Below are 22,145 nucleotides of genomic sequence, written 5' to 3'. Positions count from 1 at the left end.
GTGGTGATGTTTGCATGTAAGTGTTGGTGGATGGTGATGTTTGTGTTGGTTTTAAATATTATGTGTGTTTGTTTAAAATTAAATATTTGTGTTTCTTTGAAAGTTGTTATTTGTGTTGGTTATTAATCTGAAATTAGTCATGTATGTGTTAGTTTGAAAATATAATTGTGAATAGCTTGATAATAGATATAGGTTTATAAATTTTGATGTTGAGTGGAATGATTTGGAAAATTATGAGCAGGTTTTAAATACAAAAAATTGGAATATTTGTAATTTAAATTAAAAATTAAAAAAAAATGTTTACGCGGGCAACTGCTAGTGCAGGTGCCGCGTAAAGTATTTAAAAAAAACAAAAAATTACTTTCCGCGGCACCGGTAGCGGAGAAGGTGCCGCGGAAAGTATTTATTTATTTATTTATTATTTTATTACTTTCCGCGGCACTTGCTAGGCTACAGGTGCCGCGGAAAGTATTTATTTAAAAAAAAAAAGAAAATTAAATGCTTTCCGCGGCACCCATTACCAGTGTCGCGGAAAGTGTTACCTTTTAGCGTCAGTATCATAGGCTACACCTGTACAGGTGTAGCGAAAACACTTTTACAAGTGTAGCCTATGACCTTTTTTGTACTAGTGTCTTTAGAAGATGAATTTAGGAATTTTGGGATAATATATAGTATTAAAATTGTAAGTTATGAAATTTATTTCTATTTTTAATTGTATTTTTTGAGTTATAATTTTGTGATTTTTTTTTACCTTTTTATAATTATACTATTATAGTGATATTTATAATATAGATTGATTTGTGATTCACATCAAATTTTGAATATATTTCAATTCAAGTAATTTACTATTTATATTTAGAATGTGTTATTTTGTGAATTTTATAATGAGTTCTGTATATGTAATATATTTTGTGCGTAGTCGTATTCAAATTAATCTAAAAAAAACTTGAAATTAATCTAACTAAAAAAAAAGTATTTATAAATATGATATCAATAGAGAAATGTTATTTATAATGTGTTTTCTATTTGAACTATTTTATCCAATTAATTATATTTCATATTTAGTTATGAATATAATCACGTTTTAATGTGTTTTATTTATTCCCCCAATAATTAAGATGCTATGATTTGTTCTTATTTGTAAGTTTTATTTTGTATATTTTTATTAATAATTACTTTATTATTTACTATAATAACAATGTGATTTTCTATAAGGTTGTTTGGTTTTAAATTGTTTATTCATTTTTATAAACTATAATTATATTATTTATTTATGAAGGCATTGATGCAGCTATTAATTATTTTGCATTTAGTAAAGAATCTAGAGTTATTTTTATTATAATTATTGTGTACGCAAAAATGTTAAAAACTTGTAAATCTTATTTCAAGTTATTTGATATTAGTATTTCTTAATTTAATTTAAATTTTTGTTATAAAAATATATATTAATTTCTCATATAACGGGCCCATTTTTGTTGTTACGCCCCGGGCCTATAAAATGATAGGATCGGGCCTGCATGGATGGATGAATGGGCAGTGAAAGTCACATAATACAGAAGTATATATATATGTTACTAAACACAGTTGCAGATCGAAGGAATATATATTGTAGAATCTTTCGATTATGGTGTAAACAATAATGCATCAAGCTATGCTAGAGAGAGAGACCCACACAGAGAGAGATGAAAAACTAGAGGTGGGCAAGCTAGTAGGAAAATACATACAAGATGCATGTAGATAGGTGTATGTGTGAATAATACCAGCAGATCGGATGAAGATACACGTGATGTGTTTCACAGATGATGTCCATTTCCCATGCATGAAGCTGTTTTTTTTTTGGTGTTTTTCCCTCCTTTCCTTCACATGTTGCTATCTGAGACAGACTCTTGTTTTATTTCTCGTTCTACTACAAACCTCAACATTTTATTATTATTCTTCCCGGTTAAATTTTCAACCCCATAAGTCTCTCACACCCCGACCCATAAATGTCCCATAGAACATTTAGGAGAATGTAAATTAAAGTAACTTATTGACTTTAAAGAGAGGCCTAAATGGCAGTGCGCAAGAGATCTGCCCACTCTGAGCCTAGACACCACATTATTGTTGCCGAATTTTGAACATTGATTTCTTCCTCCAAATACTGCTTACTAATCAGTGAGTTAAGCCTATGCGGGCTACATTTTACATTGTTAGTATGTATGCGTTGTTGTCACATTTTACTATTATTTTCTTTTCCCAACACATTTTACTATCATTGTTAGTATGCGTTGTTGTCTTTTTTCGAGTAAAAATATAATGATGGTATTGACTTAGCGACAGTAAACTAAAACAGATAAAAGAGATGCTGATATATAGCCAATTACATTCAAACTCTTTACACACGCACTGTACTGCTCAACTTAGTTGTTGAGGTTGTCGTTTGTACTGGATGTGTGTGATATGCAATGGTTTGTGTATCTTTACCGCAATTATTTAGGGACTTGAAGAAAAGTAAAGAAATGCAATGATGAGTCGATTGGACCAAAACCTAGTAATAATTGTATCGAACCACCTTAAGGTTCGTTGTGAGAGTAAAACATAAGAAAGTATGTAACATAACAATAAGTTGGGCATTTGGTTATTTCTTCTTCTTCTAACTGCAGTTTTTTCTACTCCATTTTTGACTTGATTGCTTACCCGCCAAATATTTGCACAAAATTTCTTAATAAAAAAGAAAGATAATATTATACTAAGAGCACTTTCAAGTCAAGTTTTTTATGATTTTTTTTGACTTAGGTGTTGAAAGAAAAGGAGGGTGGTGTCGCTGAAGAGGAAGGTTAGGGAGAGATTCATATGTTTGAACCCTTACTTTTCACGAGAAAAAAAAAACACCCAATGAGTGCAAGCAAGCTTCCCAATCAGCGCGCGCTTTTTATACCTTTAGGCAATTGGAGCGTCGTCACCTTGTGGACCACCCCAATTCTTTACAATATAACTTGATTAGAATTGTTTGTAGTGAAATTTGAACTCGTGAGTCGTGACTGAATTAACGCATAAAACGTCATTTTCTTGTGTCAATTGTGAAATTCATTATAGTTAGAAAATCAGAAATGGGATAATTTAAACCGCAACCCTATTCAAGAATGATTTGTTCATGATAAAATTAGTCAGTATTTTATAATGTTCTGCTTGCTTCTTTTGTAGCACACTCATGACCCACTGATACTAAAAGCTATGGCTAAGAGTAACAAACATCCAAACTTCTATCCAACTCGCATGCCCCACTTTGAAAAATATTGTTTTATATATAGTACTCTCACCTATTAAATACTTAAAAACTAAACAATTTTTAATGAACCGAGTTAATTTTAGACATTGAACATAGGATTCTTGCACTCCATATCCGAATCCATCCTTGTTTAACAAAGAGTGATTTCCATTTTTGGTCCTACTGTTATTGAGGCATTGCCAATTTTAGTCCACTTCATTAATTTTTGCCACATTACGACCAGTCTTATTTAGTTCTTGCCACTTTTAGTCCACTATTAAAATTTTCGTCAAATAACCGTCCAAAATAGGGATATTTTGATCTTTTCATGCTTTTATCATCCCCTTTACCCTTTGCAGTGGTCTTCCTTACACATTTTCATCAAATGAAGAGGTCCGGCGAAAGCCATGGCTTTGTAATGTGGCTCACATGGCTTTCGCCGGACCTCTTCATTAGATGAAAATGTGTAAGGAAAACCACTGCAAAGGGTCAAGGAGATTACCAAAGCATGAAAAGACAAAAAATACCCCTGTTTTGGACGATCATTTAACGAAAATTTTAACGGTGGACTAAAAGTGGCAAAGACTAAATAACACTGACCGTAATGTGGCAAAATTTAGTGAAGTGGACTAAAATTGGCAATGCCCCAATAACAGTAGGACCAAAAATGAAAATGACTCTTTAACAAATTGTCTTTTGTAAACCACTGAATGGAAGTGTTAAATTATGATTATATAATTTTCAGAATTTCAATGGTGTTAAATAGTTTTTGTGTCTTTTGTACCAAATTATTAATTACAACCATGTTTTTTTTTCTTTTTTAAAATATGAGTTGTTTTTTTTTTTTTCACTCATCTCATTTCTCTTTACTAATCACACTTACAAAAACACATCAAAAATAACAAAAAGAACTTTACTATTAAAGATGCTCTAATAGTATTATGTGCAAATCAGACGTAATATACGTAATTATATTTGATACAAAGAATACTAATGCTGATCCACACAGCGTATAACAAAAAATCATATCATTATTTCTCATGACGGAGAAACATAATGCATTGTAGTTGTAGGCTTGTAGTGTTGTGAATATGTTGGTCTCAAGGGTGAGCACCAAATGGCAAATGGCAAATAGCAATGCAATACCCTCCCTCTCATTAAAGCCATATATCCAACTCAACTTACTATCAACTTCTCTCCATTATTTCTCCTTTTTCTTTAAGCCAAATTGGAAAAGAGAACTTAATTCCCACTTCTCTCACTCTCAAAGCAATGTTCCACTCCTCTGTTTTCTTTCTCTCCTTCACTTTCCTTTTACTTGGCAGCATACCGGTTTTGATTGCCAATCCGGATTTGCCCGATCCAGAACCCATTTCAGTCCAGAGCCAGAGCCAAGCATTGTCCACCCCATCAACGATTCCGGCGTTCCCTGAGCAGTCCAACATTGCCGCCTGCCCGCTGGACCTCACGGAGGAGCTCTTCCGCGGGATCAAATCAGCTTGCGGGTCGAATCCTCTCCACCGGACCCGGTGCTGCCCGGTACTCGCAGCCTGGCTCTACTCCGCCTATTCAACAACTGCCCTCCAAAGGGCAACCTCCAAGATCCCTCAGACGACGACGTTTGACATGCCGGTGCTCCCGGATGACTCCGAGACCTGCGTCGACTCTCTGGAGAAGGCTCTTGGGAATAAAGGCATTGAATTGGTGAAGCCCAACCAGACCTGTGACTTAGTTTACTGTTACTGTGGCATTAGGCTTCACCCTTTGAGCTGCCCGGAAGCTTTCTCCATGAATTCCCATGGCCAATTGGTGGGCCATGAGACTGTGAACAGATTGGAAACTGATTGCTTCAGTAGTTCTGCAAATGGCTATTCTAGCCTTGCCGGCTGCTCCAAGTGCTTGAATAGCTTGTATCTGGTACGCTTCCTCACACCTTCTGAATTTTGTTTCATTTCTTGCCACAAATGCTAAACTTCTCTTTTTTCTATGAAACTGATGCAATTTGGAAACTCTACTTTGTTTGCAATTCCTATTATGGTGTCTTTGGAGAAGAAAGTAGAGAAATGGTTTTTTTAGTGATGGCGTTTGTGGTTCCATTCCACTATATATGTTGTGGATTAGTCAATTCCCCTTGCCAGTCTTACCTGATACCACTGTGTTGGACTTGGCCTTTCACTAGTCTTAGCCCAACAATCCCCTAGCCACCAATTGATGGACTTTGCCCTTTTCCTTTACTGGCCTTCGCCCAACAATTAGTGTGAAAGAAGATCGCACTAAGCAGTTTCATGCTAGGATTGACATCACATTCTTAAAATCCCTACACTAGTGGAGAGGATGTTCTTGCCCTTTGAGTAGAATAAGGATTTGAGCTGGTGACTTCCAAGGCTGTTTTAATTTTCAATAACTCTATCTCCACTTTACAGCTAATCTAATATTGTTCTTGCATTTATTTGTGCTATGAGTCTCGGGTTAAATATATCCTTTTTTGAGGATGTTTGTTGTATAAGCAAGAGTGTGGAAAAATAGTTGCACATATAAGAAGGCTCATGCATGGTTGCCAAGATTGTTGCTTGAAGATCATCTGCTAAACCTAGACCATCTTGCATCATCAGAAACTCCACGGTTATTTCTTTACTTGTACCTTACCTAATCAATTGTTCCTACTTGTACTCTGTTTACTACATGAATTGAAGTAGAACAGATGTTACTATTTCCTAAAGTGAATGCCGCTATGAGTGTAATCTAGAAAATGAACTAGCTGAGATTTGCTGAGAGAACCCTACCTCATTCAATACGTAGCGAGTAATTCAAGGATTATATTGCATTCAAAACTATCTTAGCTCGTCCGTAATCCTGTTCAGTACGATACACTTCAACATTTCAACTCGCCCCTTGCCAACTAAGAAGTAACGTTTTTCTTTGTCAATTTACAATTGGACTTTACTCCATGGAAAAACCCAAAGTTTGATTAAAACACTTGATCTCATCACCTACTGACTTCGAATATCTCACTAGATTGTCAAGTCATTTAATTTATTTAGATGAGGTGAGGTGTGCAAAGGATACTACAATGTAAATTCTTTTAAGGTTCTTGTCCTGCATGTAACTTATTTATTTTGGTACATTTGTCATCCATGTTTATATAAAACAATCTTGCTTTGAAGGAAATGTCTTGTCTTAGTAGTTTGATGGCTATGAGTTAACAAGTTTTCACATACCCTATGCAGCTTAGCAAGTCTGAAGCGAGCAGCAGAAGCAAATCAGACGAAAGAGGAAGCAAAATGCGCACCAGAGATTGCCAGCTGATGGGTCTAACATGGCTTCTCAACAAAAACCGAGCTGGTTATATTCACACAGTCTCTGCAGTTCTGAGGGCGCTGATGATGAGCACCAACGGCTCTGATCCCTTGTCGTGCACCCTCAACAGCGATGGTATGCCTCTCGCCGTTGACTCCTCAGAATTTTACGATCAATCTTCATCATTCACTCTGCAAATATCACATTACACCTATATTGTACCTCTGCTTCTGCTATACTGTTCTGTCACAATTCAGTTCTCCATATATTAGCAAATCACCATGAGTAGCTAGCACTACCTCTACAGCAACGTACTACGGTGATCGAATTTGTTTCTATTACATTATATTGTTTATTCTTGTTAGTGAGATTGTAATCAGGCAACAATTGTAGATCTGCCATTGGACCAAAGTTGCACTTTTACAATGCTTTTTCTTTTAGGTATTGGCCCAAAGTCGTGAGCATATATCACCAACATATCATTTGTCCTCTTATATAGTCGTGAAAGTGAAAAAGTGGTTTGATTTGTTTAGTGCCTAATACCACTTCACCCTCTATATAGCCTAACACTATGTTATTAATTTGGAATCTAAGGGTGTTTTTAATTGAAAAAATACTTCTATTTTTTAAAAGAAATACGGAGTAAAAAATTTGGGAAAAAAAAAAACAGAAAGAAAGAGAAAAAATAATAGGGTTAAACAAAAGTTGAGAATTGAAGTAAACACAAAGTTGGATAATATTCAATATTTTTGAAAAACCAAAAGCAACAACTGCATTAATGGAATAAAGGAGCAACAAAGTCAGGAGGGAAAAGATCCCAAAACATCGGAGTAGCCTGAGAATAGGCCTCACAAGCTAAAACATGAGCTAGTAAATTGGAGGATCTAAGAACAAAACCAATAGAACAAAGAGGAAAAGAACACAAAATACGCCTACAATCAGACACCGCAATACCCACATAAGAACGGGGTTCAGGCACAAATTTTGTCAACAGGCGAAGGAGAGATGAACAATCTGTGTACAAACGAACAGGGGTCGACACACGATTCTTTAACCACGATAGAACCTCCTTGCATGCGAGTGTTTCCGCCATGAGGGGATTCACGCATGCCGCCAACCTGCCATTCATAGCAGCCACGAAGTTATTATTAGCAGTCAATAACATGGCGCCAAAAGTTGCCTCACGCGATGTAGCTTTAAAGCCTCCATCCACGTAACAATGCAAATGCGACTGTTGTTCATTCGGCGGCAAAGGAGAGCTAGGCGTGAGATCTAGCGCAGCAGGCCGTATCACCCGTGCCAGCGGGGCAGTGAACTTGGTCCAATCATAAGCAGCAGCAGCCGCCCTTGACCACACATCAACCGGCTTAGGCAGTAGGACATCCCACACAGCAGTATTTCGGGCCTTCCACAGAGCATACAGTACTGATATTATAACCTCCACCACATGAGGTTCAAGAATCACCATAGCATTTTATAGCCAATCCGGAAAGCTGTTGCCAGACACAGAAGAAATTGGTAGTTTAGAAACATGCCAAACTCGTTGAGAAAAGTCGCAAGAAAATAAACAATGCATCACACTCTCAATATGAGTAGCACACATAGGGCATGTAGGGCTAATTTGCACTCTTTTTATCAATAAATTAGGAGTTGTAGGGAGGATGTCTCTGATAGCCCTCCAGAGGAAGGTCCTCCACTTAGGGGAACCTTTAATTTCCAAAGTTGTTTCCATTTATCAAAACCACCTGGAGTGGTTATAAATTCCCCTACAAGCTTCCTATAACCACTTTTGACAGTATAGCAGCCATTCGGTTCACCAACCCAGTACCAAGAATCATCATATGTAGGGCTAACAGGAATCTTAACGATTCGATCCACATCCACTGGTAGAAAAATGTCCCTCAATATCGATAAATCCCATGTATTTGTGATCGGGTCTATCAAACCAGAGACTGTAGAACCCTGCAGATTAGGCGGCATAACAGTATGAATCATCGGATCTGGACCATCTAATAACCAGGGATCACCCCATATAAAAGTTGATTGACCATTACCTATTCGGCGGCCCACTCCCCCACATACCATATCATGTGCTGCCATGATACTTCTCTAACAAAAACTGGGACAATTACCTACAGTAGCATCCATAAACGAAGTAGTAGGGTAATACCTGGCTTTGTATAAGCGTGCAACCATGCAATGAGGCCTAGTAAGAAAACGCCAAGCCTGTTTGCCCAGCATACCCAAATTAAAACTCCGTAAATCCCTGAAACCAAGACCTCCAAACTTCTTGGGTGGACACAAACAATCCCATGCTAGCCAGTGAATACCCTTACTAGTTCCAGAGCCCCACCAAAAACGATTCATAGCCCTTTCAATAGCCATACAAAGGGAATCTGGAAATCGGAAGACACTCATTGAGAACGTTGGCATAGCTTGGGCCACACTCTTCAAGAGTACCTCCTTACCCCTGCGAGATAGTAATTTCTTATCCCAGGAGCTAATACGGTGTCTGATCTTATCCTCGATATAACTGAACACTGCCCATTTATTTCTTCCCACAAATGATGGTAAACCTAGATATTTTCCAAAATTTGCTGCTTGGGAGACTCCTAAAACTGCCGCAACATCGTCACGATCCCCCGCTGCGGTATTCTTACTGAAACAAATACTAGACTTGTGGAAGTTTACCACTTGCCCCGAAAGCATCTCATAAATCGTCTGCAAACATTCTTTAACAACAATTGCCTCCTGAATATTGGCTTTAAAAACAACAGACTATCGTCAGCAAAAAATAAATGAGAGATAGCCGGGGCACCCCTAGCTACCCTACAACCATGGATACTCCCCTGCGATTGAGCCTGTTGTAACAAATGGGAAAGACCCTCAGCGCATATAATAAAAAGGTAGGGAGACAAAGGATCACCTTGGCGTAGCCCGAGGGTTGGGGTTACTTGCCCGCCCGTCGCACCATTAATCTGAATATTATAAGAACCGGACGTAACACACAACATGATTAAATCAACCCATCTTTCATCAAAACACAAGACCTCCATCATTCGCCTCAGAAAGCTCCATTCCATGCGGTCATAGGCCTTAGCCATATCCAGTTTCAAAACACCCCATCCCACCTTGCCCAACTGATTCCTATTAAGAAAATGGCCCACCTCTACAGCTACTAGAATATTGTCAGTGATTAACCTCCCAGGGACAAAAACACTTTGTGATTCAGAAATTATTTCATCAAACAAAAACTTTATCTTGTTAGCCAACATTTTCGCCATAAGTTTATAAACCACATTACACAACGCAATGGGTCTCAAGTCAGTAACAAACTTAGGATTACCCTTTTTAGGGATAAGAACCACATTAGCATCACATAGACCATCAGGGAACTGACCCGTATGTAAACAATTCAGGGCAAAAAGAGAGACATCTTGACCCACAACATCCCAAAACTGTTGATAGAAACATGGGTTCATCCCATCAGGACCGGGGGCCTTATTAGGAAACATGGAAAATAGGGCATCCTTAACCTCACACTCCTCAAAAGGCCGCGTTAATGCGGCATTGTGTACATTTGTGACTAGCGGGGTTATAGTATTGAAAAAAGCATGATCACTAACAACAGAACTAGCATCAGATAAGAAAATATGTCGAAATTAACACATAATCTCAACATGCATTTCCAAATCCTCCACCCAGACACCATTATTATTTTTTAATCTCAAAATAGCATTATGCTTTTTGCGTGCAGAGGCATACCTGTGGTAAAATTTTGTGTTTGAGTCAACTCCTCGCAACCAGTGCTGCTTAGCACGCTGTTTCCAAAAAGCATCCTCCTAGGACTCTAATAGGCCAGAGCTGTTCATCAACCCGATAGTATTCAGTTAAAGAGGCAGCATCAGTACGCCCCCTCAAACGAGCTAGCGTATTATTTAGTGCCTTAATCTAGTTCCCAAAATTATTGAACCTGTCTCCACCCCATTTCATCAGACGTTCACCACACAGACGAACTGATTATACTTTTAAAAACTTCATTATTATACGAAAACTCAAAAAGGTCATGATTGTTTATGCACTTATATATTCAGAATTTTGTTAACTTTCCCTCTTCGCATAACTAACATGTAATGTGATAGCGTTCCTGTTACTATTCCAAATGGGTAGTCATAGCTTCGAACTCTGGTGGTGAGGGTTGAAAATGTTTGAGAAAGTATTGAACATATATTACCTTGTAATTTCAAATGACGATACAACAACAACAACTTTACAAAAATATTGGGCCCCAAAAAGCAATGCAATGCTCGACATGGTTATATTTTACCATTGGGGTTTCTTACAAAATCTTTCTTTCTTCCTAGGGGTTGTGTCTCTTCTCTCGGCGTTCTTGGTCGTTTCTTGCTATCTTCTTGCTTTGTACGTGGTCTTGGTTCTGTACGGTTTGATGGAGTCTAAAGGCCTCACTGATCACTGCGCTAATCTTACGTCAGATTTCTTAACATACAAAGTGTTCAAATTCAATATCATACAGTAGGTGTTGGAAGCTGATATGACCCAAGTAGAGCTTGGAACCAATAAGATTATCCAGGTACGGAGTAAATTACATATAGTTGCACGAAATCTCCCTTTAGTTCCAATTCATGAGCAATATTCAATGTAGCGTCACTTACGTGTCTAGCTAGTCCCGTAAAAAGATTACGAGTTCAAACTCCAAATAATAATTCTAAAGAGTTAAAAAATGTAAGAAGTTAATCAAAGATTAACACATACACTTTGGGTGTAAAAGTAAGGCTTGAAAATAATTCAAATGAATTTCATTAAATCAAGACTGAAGAATAAAGATATGTGAAATTTTGATATCCAATATCTAGACAAACTTGTATCCGATATAACATAAATAAAAATATTTGAAACAATAATCAATTGAGTTCAATCAAAATATAAAACGTGGTATAGATTTTTTAATTTTGATAATGTGAATGATGTATAATTTTAAGGAGTTAATACCTCCATTGGTCCTCCGAGTATTAGCGATATACCAGTGGTGGTCCCTCGTCTTTAAAACGACCAGAAGTCATCCTCTATCTTTTTCAAAATAACCACCCGTGGTCCTCTCGTAGAAACGGTGTCAAACTGACGTTAAAAATGAGGGCAAACTTGTCATTTCATGTATTTCATGTATAAGGCTGTCGTTTTTGGCCCAATTCTTAGCCCTAAGCTCAAGTTTTCCAGTTATTTTCGCCATTTCCGAATTCGGACGGACTTCTCAAAGCTCAACACCAAAGCCTCTGCTCCTCATCTTCATATACTCTAAACTCTCTCCTCTCTCCCTCTCTGCCTCTTACCTTCATTTTTCCCGCATTATCTCCTCCTCCCTGAAAATGCAATCTTTAATTTCTCTCTCCAACTCTTCTTCGGCCACGACGGTGGCCAGATGGGACTCCCCCACTGCCGTCCATTCTTCCGGCGCCCTGGCTCCTATCGTTGCGGTTCTGTGGGCTCAGGACAGAGGCACTCGGAGCCAGATCGTTGAATTCTTCAGTGTGTTCGACTCGATTTACTTTGCAGAAGCTTTCGCAGTAAAAAAGGATCACTTAAGCCTTGGCGGGAAATGGAGCTCCGTCTCAAGGCGGTTTTGATTACGATCTGTTGAGAAGGTTTAGCTTTCTTCTAATTTCTGAACATTCAATAAGAAAAAAGTAAAAATGAACTTGTTACTCGAGTTTAATGTTTTTATTCTGTTTTTATTCTTTTTGATAACAATTTTTATTCTGTTTATATGCTTGCTAGTCTTCCCCGGGTAATGAGCTATATAATATGCTTTGATTTTTAGTAATTTTAATGAAATGATCAAATGCAGTGTTTATCATGTACATTTACAACGCTTAAAAATTGCTATTGTTGAAGGTGATATAGTTGGAGAAACTTGTGTGAATAGGGGTTGTGTTCCTTCTAAAGCTCTTATAGCCGTAAGTGGGCGTTTGCGGGAGCTTCAAAATGAGCACCGTATGAAGTCTTTGGGTTTACAGGTATTTCTTTTTCACGCTTTCTTGATTCTTCAAGTTTGGTTTCTTATGCTCAAAAAAAAAGTTTGGTTTCTTTTATATTTCTCCATGAACATTGATACACAATTCCCTCTCTGTAAATGTTAAGTTGTTTATATTGGTGATAGGTTGCTGCTGCTTAATATATACTCCTTATCTACATTACTTGTCGCCATGGGAACAAGGAATTTGGGAGAAATTCATCCACGTAGTATAGCTTAAGGATGAAATAATTGTAATGACGATTTTGCCCTCAATAATTAACGTTCAATTGACACCCAACCTAACGGAGGACTACGGGTGGTTATTTTGAAAAAGATAAAGGACTACTCCTGGTCGTTTTAAAGACGAAGGGCCACCGCTGGTATATCGCTAATACTCGGAGGACCATTGGAGGTATTAACTCTAATTTTAAGCATAAAAGCAAATAAGTTATGTTTAAATAAGTAATGCAAGTAGAAAAGATAGAAGATGATGATAAGTGAAAGAATATGATAATGAATGTAATCATAGTAATAAATAAATATGTAAGTAGATAATGGTGAGAATGTGGTTATAATGACATATAGTCTAATAGATGATAGATTATTCTGTTTTCCATTTAGAAAACAGTTTTTAATAGTGTTTCAGTTTCCTAGAAAATTGAAAAATTGTTTCCTGTTTTCAAAATGGAAAACTGTGCTAGTAAACATGTTCTTTGTTTTCTGTTCTCCAATTTTCTAAATTTCCAGAAAACTGGAGAAAATTTCCAGTTAGTAAACGGGCCCTTAGGATTCCTGTTTGAAACAATGCTTTTGGGAATACCATGCAATTTCACAATTTCAGAAAAGAAAATATTAGCAATATGAGTAGCATCATCCATTTTAAAGCAAGGGATAAATCTAGCCATCTTACTAAAACGAACACTAACTACAAAAATTGAATCTTTCTTTTTCCTACTTAAAGGCAAACTAAGAATAAAATCCATAGAGATGTCAAGCCAAGGACCACTAGAAACAAGAAGTGGCATGTAAATTCCTTGTGAAAGAGTATATATTAGACTTAGCTTGATTACATATCGCACAATGACTCATAAAACTCTCCCATCTTTTTTCATCATAGGCCAGTAAAAATGAGCATGCAGAGCGTCATAGGTCGTAGTAACACCAAAATGACCCATAAGCCCACCGCCATGTTACTCAGAGATAAAACTTAAGGGCAAAGAACAATGAGGAACACAAACTCTATTCTCTCTGAAAGTATATAGTCTTAGGTGAGGTGTAATGTAGGTGAAAGTGGTAATGATAAAACGAGAAAAAGTCCCCGAGTGTCGGTCTCGAAGGAGGAAAATCGGAAGATTGATATGCTTTTGTTTAAAGGAATGCGTGATGGAAAGTGCGAGGTTGTTGGTGAATGGTGAATGGCATTTAGAGTGTGTGTGTGATCAATTAAAGTAAACAAAGTGAAATAACAAGTAATAGAAAGTAAGGGAATGCATTGTGCTATCTATGTTGCCTCACTATGTGTCTTAACTCTTAAGTAGTGGATTAATGATTCAATGGTGTTTGCTATTCAAGAGTGTGCTCTCTTAGTCCTCTTCCACCTTTGTGTACTAAGGCTTCTTAGGCTTAGGAGTACCATTTGGCTCCCTCAAGCGGCTTCTGCCTCCTCATCAAGTGGCGTCTGCCTCCTCATCAAGTGGCGTCCGCCTCCTCAAGTGGCATCGCCTCCTCATCCAAGGCGTCCACTTCCTTAAGTGACGCCGCATCCTCAAGTGGTGTCTGCCTCCTCAAGTGGCATCCGCCTCCTCAAATGGCGTCCGCTTCCTCAAGCGGTGTCCGCCTCCTCAAGCGGCGTCCGCATCCTCATCAAGTGGCGTCGCCTCCTCATCCAAGGCATCCACTTCCTCAAGCGGCGTCCGCCTCCTCAAGCGGTGTCCGCCTCCTTGATGAGTATAATTGTGAGTGTAAAAAGAGGGTGTAAATGTCGTTCCGCTGAGGATTGGGGCTATGGCACGTATTGTTTGAATTATTAAATCCTAGGCACTAAAGTATTGGAATTCACTAGAATTCAAGGAAAATATGATTTAGGAATTAAAATAAAATAAAAGATGCAAATAAAATAAGGGAAAAACTATATGATAAAAGAATGGGTCAGATTAGAGAAATTGCAATCTCGATGCTCTAACAATCTCAAAATTAGGGGAAAACAATTAACCAAGTGATTTATTGGCAATGTACTCAGGAATTCAAGTTAGCTACTTTCGTAATCAATAACAAGAATTAGGCTAAGATTGCCCACTTTCGTGATGCATCAATCATAACCTTAAACACAAAAACATTATAAGCCCCCAAATTACCCATATTCTCATAGTAGGAAAAATTGGGTTGAAATTGGTTAGGCTGAGTCTTTCACCCAACTTTCGTTGTGATGAAATCCTCTCCAAAACAAATCAATAAAAGTTGCGCATCAATTATCAATAAGAGGAATTTATAATCCAATTCAAATATAAAACCATAGATCAATAAATTATCCCTTTATGCAATAATTATAAACCTAGCATCAACAATAGCAATATAACCCTAATCCAAACCCAAAAGCTAACTACTCATGCATCATAAAAGTAAACAAAGCAAAACTATAATAAATCATCATAAATATTGCAAGGAATATAAAGGGACGAGAAAATTTTACTGATAATGAAGAACAATTCCAACTTTAATCCGTGATTCCAAGCTTCAGATTAAATAATCTAATATAAAACTAATCTAAACTATACTAGGGAAATATAAAGAGAAGGGGAAAACAAACTAAAACTAACTAGGGTTGGGAACTCTGTATGGGAACCTCGTAAAATAGCAGAAAAGTGTAGTATATATAAGAGACCGATGGGCCTTGGGCGATTAGGCAACTTCCAATTCTTTTCCAATTCTTATTCTTGTTTCCTTTTGTGATTAGTAATTTCCTTTGCTTTCAAAACTTGTCCAAAATGTTCCAAAACTCTTCCTTTGCTGCTCCTTGTGGATAATTCAACCCTTGGGACAATATAACACACAAACAATTATCAATTTCACTAGGGTGTTTTATGGGTAAAGCTTACGACTTTGTTACGAAAACACCACACTCTATTCCCTTAGGGCCGGCACAAGATCCAATCTCGCTAGCTACCTGACGGGAGAGCTGACCTTTGACCGAACCTACGGGCGGTCGAAGTGAGCTCGCACGCAAAACGCAAAAAAAAAGGAATAAAAATTTAGAACTGGGTCGAGGCCCGACCTCGGCCACTTTTGGGCGAGGCGTGGCCTTGGCCACTTTCGGCTGAGGCCCAACCTCGGCCTCGGCCGCCACGTTGGCCTTTAAGAAAAAAAAAACTTTTATTCATCTCGCTTTGCTCTGTTACTACTGCCTAGTTGACTCGGCTACGCTCGCAAACTGTGGAGTAGGGGGGCTGGTGACAGAGTAATTGGGCAAGCAGTACCCGACCGGAACCACAAGCAATGACCCGAAGGCAGACAAACGGTCACCCGTTACACAAGGATGACACTTTGAAGAGGAGTTATACCTTGTTGTTATTACCAGCAGCACTTAGTACACATAGAATTAAATATACGTTACACAGAGAGTCCGTCGTTTGTAGTAGATATAAAAGAAGAGTTTGTTGTAGAGTGGTGGGGGGGGCACTTTTGTTTCTGACACACGAACACTTCTATACTGATTACCCATTGTATTCAACTATTGTTATTCAATCTCAATATTATCCGGTAACATATTTACCGTCATATTCCTTAAACCAACCAAACATTATAATATAATTTCCTAAAGTATAATTCTTCCACGAATCAAACAATAGAATATAATTCATATTCTATTCCTTGAATATTTTATTACTTATGAAATAACATTTCTATTATTTCGAAATTCATTTCGTGAATAAAAAAGAAAATAAGGCAAGCAATAAGACAGAGGAAGTACCGCTTTGTTATCACGCCATACATCTCATTGTTTAATCATCCACCTTGTCAAATTATCATCATAGGGTCAACTATCACGTCATGTACTGTTTTGGAACAGTTCGTACAAATAAAATTATTAAACTATTTATCATTTGTTGAGAAGGAAATTCTACGAGTGGGCATTATTCAACTCATTATTTTGATAGTATAACTTTAAATTATATTTAAAAATATCAGCGCATCCCATATTCAAATTCTGTCTCTCTCTCTCACACATACACACACACATATATATATATATATATATATATATATATATATATATATATTGGTTTAAATGAGAGCATTGTTTCCTATGCAAGCGGTGCAAATTTACTATTATGTATGCTAAAATGCACCACACAGTTCAAAAATACATTACAATGACATGCACTAATGCACCATACACCAAAAAATGCACCATATTGCAGCACACCCAATGATGCATTTTTGAACAGTTTGGGGTGTATTTACGCTCTAATGGTGATAGCAACCACACGATAGTACGAGAAGCAATGTCCGCACGAAATCTCTTTTGGTATATATATATATATAAAATGTTGGTATCTTTCATCAAACATTTGGTGGTCGACATAACTCGATGCTCTCAACCATGAACTTTATTGTGTTAAATATTCTATTGCTCAAACAATCTTACAATATATATGTAGAAAAAAAAAACAAGCTCTTTCCGACAGACAATAATCTTACAATTGGAAAATACAAAGTACGTATAGTGGGCACTGCACAATTGCACAAAGGAAAAAAGTGTAGAAAAGTCTTTGCTTTATTTATTCATTTATTTATTTATTTATTTCTGCGGCGTTAATTCACCAGCTTGAAGGGGCGAATCATTTCATTGTCTTCATGATCAAGAATCTGCGGCAACGTACAAATGACCAGAAAAAATGAAAACGTAATTGTTGCAATAATAATAATAATTAATGTAATGTGATTATTAAGAGGAGATTAAGGAGTGAAGAAACTTACGTGACAGTGGTAGAGAAACCCCGGAGAGCCCGTGGCATCGAAGGGATAAGGTGCGTCGTTTTCTACGAGGTTGAACTTGACGACAACTGTGGTTTGGTAGCCGGGTTGGATCTTCACCACATTCTTCCATGTCTTCTCGTACGCCGGCACGTCTATCAAGGCCCCGGTTGCATGGCTGGCCACGTTGCATGCGACGGCGTCGTTCTTGGCCTGCATGCACGACGTGAATCCAGGCAAATCCACTAGCTGCTGGATTTTCACGGCTTGGAACTCCGCTAAATGGATGTGCAGAGGGTGGTTGTCGTTGGTTAGATTGATCACCTCCCACACCTCCGTCGACCCGCTCTTCGGCGTTTCCGTCACCGGGTCCGTCAGCCTCTTCCCGTTGATATAAAGGTGTGTCGGATTTCCCGTCGCGCTTTGGTACTCGTACATCACTATGTACCTCCGGATCATGGCGGCCGTCGGGGTGGCAGCCGCGTAGGTTTTTAGGGTCGGGGGGATTTGGGATTTTTCAGCCGGAGTTGGGCCGCCGGCGGGATTAATGATGAACTTCATTATCTTGCTGTTCAGCTGATCCACGGGATTTCCGTTAGGGTAGGGATAGGGTGCGTCGTTTCTTAGCTCTGATTCACTCGCTTTGGCTATGGAAAAGTCGACCACCACGTCCATGATCTCCGCGGGTGCGACTGTAATACTTGAAGATGTCACCGGCGACGGTAGGTACGATGTGTCGGAGCCGACCACCGTGAAAGAGAGGCCGTTGGTTAAGGTGAACCGGAAGTATCTAGCGTTTGAGGCGTTGATGATTCTGAACCGGTACTTTCTAGGCTGGACTTGGAGGTACGGCCACGCTTTGCCGTTGACAATTATAGCATCGCCAAAATATTCCGGCTGCCATTGTGGGTGAATAGTCGGATTGATTCCGGTCCGGTTCAAGAACAACGAGCCGTCTTTGTAGAAACTACGGTCGAAAATCATGAGATGCCGGTCGAATTCCGGGCCGGAAGGGAGGTTAAACTTGGATTCCAAACCCGGGTCTGTGATGACATAAGGAGCAACCAAACCGGCTAGGAGGTTGAGCCGGGTCAAACCAAGGGCGTGGTCATGGTACCACAAGTTCCCTGCATGTTGTACGTTAGGGTACAAGTAGGTTTTCTGTGACCAGGTGGGCCCTTTTTCACCAAAACCGGCCGTGAACCATGCCATGGCGTGGCCGTCCATCTGCGGCGCGTGGATGCCACCGTGGAGGTGGACCACCGTGGGCACACCGCCGTGTTTGGGGATAGCAGTGGCAATGGTTGGATCCCATGGAAGTATGTGTCTTTGAGGGAGGTGATTTTCCCATGTCACATAAGTCGCTACATCTTTAATCGCCTCTATCACTGGTCCTGGTACCGTAGCTTTTGATGCTGATGTTCCATAAGCAAAAATTCTTGTTGCAGGTAAATCCCGATGAAATTTCTAAAAATACATATTATTAGTCATAATTTTAAATATTTTACTATATAAAAAAGTACACCGTCTACATGTACATACCCAAAACTTTTGGTACATCCCAATTGTAAGTGTGGCAGGTTTTGGTCCTCCCAGACACGGAGTATAACCCAACAGCTTTGGCAATATGGGAAGTTCATCAACATACATTTGCAGAGAAGCAGCAACTTGTTTAAGTGTTGCTTCCGTAACTGGAGCAGTAGCAACAACAACGTTTGAAATGCTGTAAAACAACACCACTAGGAACACCACCCACCTCGGAATTTTCAGCTTCATGGTCACAACACCTAGTATATATGATAATATTCCTGCACCCAATCACAAAAAATATATACATAAGCATGCATATATGAAATATGTATCAAATACCCATCTTGCTATTTTTCTTCCCAGTGGTGAAATCTCACTTACATAAATGCATTATTTTTAGATTCTAGTCAGGTCAGGAGAAATTTTATTGTTCAAAAGATCAAGAAAATATATTTTCAAAAAATAAAAATAAAAACGTAATAAAACTGGAATTAAGAAGGTGATTGTGGAATTTACCAAAAAAAAAAGAGAAGGTGATTGTGACTTACCTTATGGCTAAGATCGAATTTAAGAAAGACAATAAGAAGGGAGAATATAATAGTGATACAATCAGATAAGGCGTGTGGAGGGCACAAGACTTGATGATGAATTGGATTGTGAATCATCATCGCCACCTCTATATATAGCACTACAAATGTACCTAAAAATCAGCGGTCCATTATAAATATATATAAAATATTGTGTTTTGTAATATAATGTATAGTTTCTTTTCTTCCCACCTTAGGCAGGTGCCGTGTGAAGCTGCACGCACTCAAAATGGTGAAACAATTCAATGTTTCAATTCCATATCTGAATTGTTTTTTAAATCCCATAATGTCCATCCACCATAACTAACCAGGGACACAGTCAGCAAGAAAACACCATCCTTGGATTTTAGTGCTCAAAGTCAAGCATATGTTAATATATATTTCTATACCCACAAATCCTTCTCATGATTTTGACATAAATTGTATCCGGGTTGGAGTTCTATATAGTATATTTGCACAATATAATCTTAATTAAATTTTTTAGATCACGGGAGAAATCTACTGTTACTATGCAGTCATACAGAACTAAACCAAGTTAGGTTGCCAATAGTCGACCGACTTAATTAAATAAATAATACCTATTTGCCTATAGTTGGTCGTCTCAATAGAAGAAAATTAATATGCTGCTCTCACTACGAGTTGAATTGGAACCTTAACTTGTGATTATGAAATCAACAATCAGACCAACTTTGTTGGGGTTGCTCACAATTTTAATTAACTTCTTTTTAACCAAACAATGGAACCTTATTCTTAAAAAATAATAAAAATCAATAAACATAACGTCCTAATCCAACTAGTCATATATACATATATATTGTTCATTTTTAAAGAAACTGTACTCAATATTTTTAAAAGATCACTAGTGAAAGAAAATCTACACTTTTAATCCAGTATCTATGATTGTTTTAAATTATTGATATTGAAATAGACATAACAATATAAAGTAAAGTAAAGAGAATACGAGAGATAAAGGGAATTACAAGTTTATAAGGAATGAAGAGATATTGCCATAATATAACTCTAGTAATGTCGACATTTTATTTATTTGCAATAGTACTCTTCCTACTGGCACATACTATGTCTTACTAATAATGTTTTGTTAAAAAATCTCACTAGAAAAATCCGGTAAGAAAAACCTAGTTGAGGAAAATAGTATATGATATATGTGTATTCATGTATTGCACTAGTTGTCTCATTAAAAAATCTTTAATTAAGAAAATTATATCAAAACTCAATAATCAAAAGAAAAAGAGTACAATTTTTTTGTCTTCGATCAAGACCTAATTTCCGTGATTGATTCAAGTAAATGCCACTCCCATATAATAAAAGCCTACACATTCTAATATAATAAAAATACATTTTTTTTAAAAAAATAAGTGTATAAAGGAATTTGGTGATCACTAGGGCGAATATTCTATATAATAATCTCGTGACTCTTTTGGAGCTAACGTGTGCTGAATCTTGAGGGTATATATTTTTTCAAATATTCCTTATGATTAACATACTTATCTCAACATTTGTGCAACACAAACTTTATTGTCCATATAGAACATTGGGGAAAATTTATAGCATAATCAGTTTAGAACGTAGCATTATGGGGATCGAATAAAGAGCTAGTATCCAAGTAGCCCACTAAAACCATATCTAGGTTTCTTACATAAAATATGCCAAAATTTTTTGCACCTCAAAGATACCGGATGACGTGTTCAACATTTTCTAATGTTTCATTGCAGGAGAAACACTAAATGTTGCTAGCAAGTTCATTGCAAATACAATATTAGGCTTGATGCGATTATGAAACTTCTAGTCCTACAACAATGCTTCAATGACAATGAAATAATGGATTTCCACTCCTAACATGACCTCATCATCCTCTTTGAGTCTTGAATAAATTGATGCATTTTTACTCCAGGAAATAACATATAGGTACATACTTGTTTGCATCTGACAAAGGTTTCTTCTTCCATATCTGATCTGTAATGAGGATATTTTAGATAGGCCATGTATATAAATTTGTCGCAAGAATGGAATTAGCTTATATTCTTCGTATTTTTTATACTAGATAATGGTCATTCGGCTCTGGGTTTTAGAAGAATTACAGGAATGTTATGCACATGTAAAAACTACTATATTAAATACTGTAATACATTTTTTACCATATCGATCATGAACATATTCAAGACATACTAGATTAATCTTAATGAACATACACGGATCAAACTGAGTAAGGATGAAAGATCATTTAGCCTGTAGGTGTCAACTTGATCCAGCCACATCAAAGTTGCAGAGTATAGGAAATTAAATATATTATTTATCTCTTGATCAATACATACATAGCTAAATCAAATGCAATAGGCATAAATATAAAGTAAAATTAAAAAAGTGAGAGATTGAGAGAAAGCAATCAATCTTTTATTATTCATCATTCAATTCAATATATACATGATATATAGAATTTTAGTATAAATATAACTACAAT

The 22,145-nt window shown here is 37.4% G+C and overlaps 4 protein-coding genes across 4 annotated transcripts; 1 reads left to right on the top strand and 3 right to left on the bottom strand.

The window, feature by feature from the left end:
- Positions 1–4,344: 4,344 nt before the first annotated feature.
- Positions 4,345–7,021, top strand: LOC116008389 (uncharacterized GPI-anchored protein At4g28100-like). Its single transcript, XM_031248681.1, has 2 exons — positions 4,345–5,164; positions 6,475–7,021. The coding sequence occupies exons 1-2, from the start codon at positions 4,520–4,522 to the stop codon at positions 6,814–6,816; spliced, it is 987 nt and encodes a 328-aa protein (XP_031104541.1). The 5' UTR covers positions 4,345–4,519; the 3' UTR covers positions 6,817–7,021.
- A 298-nt stretch (positions 7,022–7,319) lies between these two features.
- Positions 7,320–8,012, bottom strand: LOC116010885. Its single transcript, XM_031250380.1, has one exon. The coding sequence runs from the start codon at positions 8,010–8,012 to the stop codon at positions 7,320–7,322; it is 693 nt and encodes a 230-aa protein (XP_031106240.1).
- Positions 8,013–8,179: 167 nt separating this feature from the next.
- Positions 8,180–11,792, bottom strand: LOC116010884. The gene is made up of 4 exons (XM_031250379.1): positions 11,686–11,792; positions 9,595–10,177; positions 8,677–9,295; positions 8,180–8,553 (listed from the first exon to the last, which is right to left on the bottom strand). The coding sequence occupies exons 1-4, from the start codon at positions 11,790–11,792 to the stop codon at positions 8,180–8,182; spliced, it is 1,683 nt and encodes a 560-aa protein (XP_031106239.1).
- Positions 11,793–17,164: 5,372 nt separating this feature from the next.
- On the bottom strand, positions 17,165–19,735 carry LOC116009728 (multicopper oxidase LPR1 homolog 1-like). Its single transcript, XM_031248851.1, has 4 exons — positions 19,628–19,735; positions 19,092–19,357; positions 17,553–19,016; positions 17,165–17,441 (listed from the first exon to the last, which is right to left on the bottom strand). Exons 2-4 carry the CDS (start codon positions 19,323–19,325, stop codon positions 17,388–17,390), a joined length of 1,752 nt encoding a protein of 583 aa, XP_031104711.1. The 5' UTR covers positions 19,326–19,357; positions 19,628–19,735; the 3' UTR covers positions 17,165–17,387.
- Between the last annotated feature and the right edge of the window lie 2,410 nt (positions 19,736–22,145).

Source organism: Ipomoea triloba, chromosome 2 (assembly GCF_003576645.1).
Source record: "Ipomoea triloba cultivar NCNSP0323 chromosome 2, ASM357664v1".
Lineage (NCBI taxonomy): Eukaryota > Viridiplantae > Streptophyta > Magnoliopsida > Solanales > Convolvulaceae > Ipomoea > Ipomoea triloba.
The sequence above is the reverse complement of the archived record's forward strand: the minus strand, read 5'-3'. Positions and strand labels throughout refer to the sequence as shown.

What these genes read in the sequence shown, in the direction of transcription:
- LOC116008389 (XM_031248681.1), top strand. Translation starts at nt 4,520, where the DNA reads ATGTTCCACTCCTCTGTTTTCTTTCTCTCCTTCACTTTCCTTTTACTT. An exon ending in GCTTGAATAGCTTGTATCTG is followed by an intron (nt 5,165 to 6,474) that starts GTACGCTTCCTC and finishes TACCCTATGCAG; the next exon opens with CTTAGCAAGTCTGAAGCGAG.
- LOC116010884 (XM_031250379.1), bottom strand. Translation starts at nt 11,792, where the DNA reads ATGGCGAAAATAACTGGAAAACTTGAGCTTAGGGCTAAGAATTGGGCC. An exon ending in AGTTTGCCCTCATTTTTAAC is followed by an intron (nt 10,178 to 11,685) that starts GTCAGTTTGACA and finishes ATCTGATGCTAG; the next exon opens with TTCTGTTGTTAGTGATCATG. An exon ending in GTTTATGGATGCTACTGTAG is followed by an intron (nt 8,554 to 8,676) that starts GTAATTGTCCCA and finishes CCTGGTTATTAG; the next exon opens with ATGGTCCAGATCCGATGATT.
- LOC116009728 (XM_031248851.1), bottom strand. Translation starts at nt 19,325, where the DNA reads ATGAAGCTGAAAATTCCGAGGTGGGTGGTGTTCCTAGTGGTGTTGTTT. An exon ending in GGATGTACCAAAAGTTTTGG is followed by an intron (nt 19,017 to 19,091) that starts GTATGTACATGT and finishes ATGTATTTTTAG; the next exon opens with AAATTTCATCGGGATTTACC. An exon ending in GGTTTCTCTACCACTGTCAC is followed by an intron (nt 17,442 to 17,552) that starts GTAAGTTTCTTC and finishes ACGTTGCCGCAG; the next exon opens with ATTCTTGATCATGAAGACAA.
- LOC116010885 (XM_031250380.1), bottom strand. Translation starts at nt 8,012, where the DNA reads ATGGTGATTCTTGAACCTCATGTGGTGGAGGTTATAATATCAGTACTG.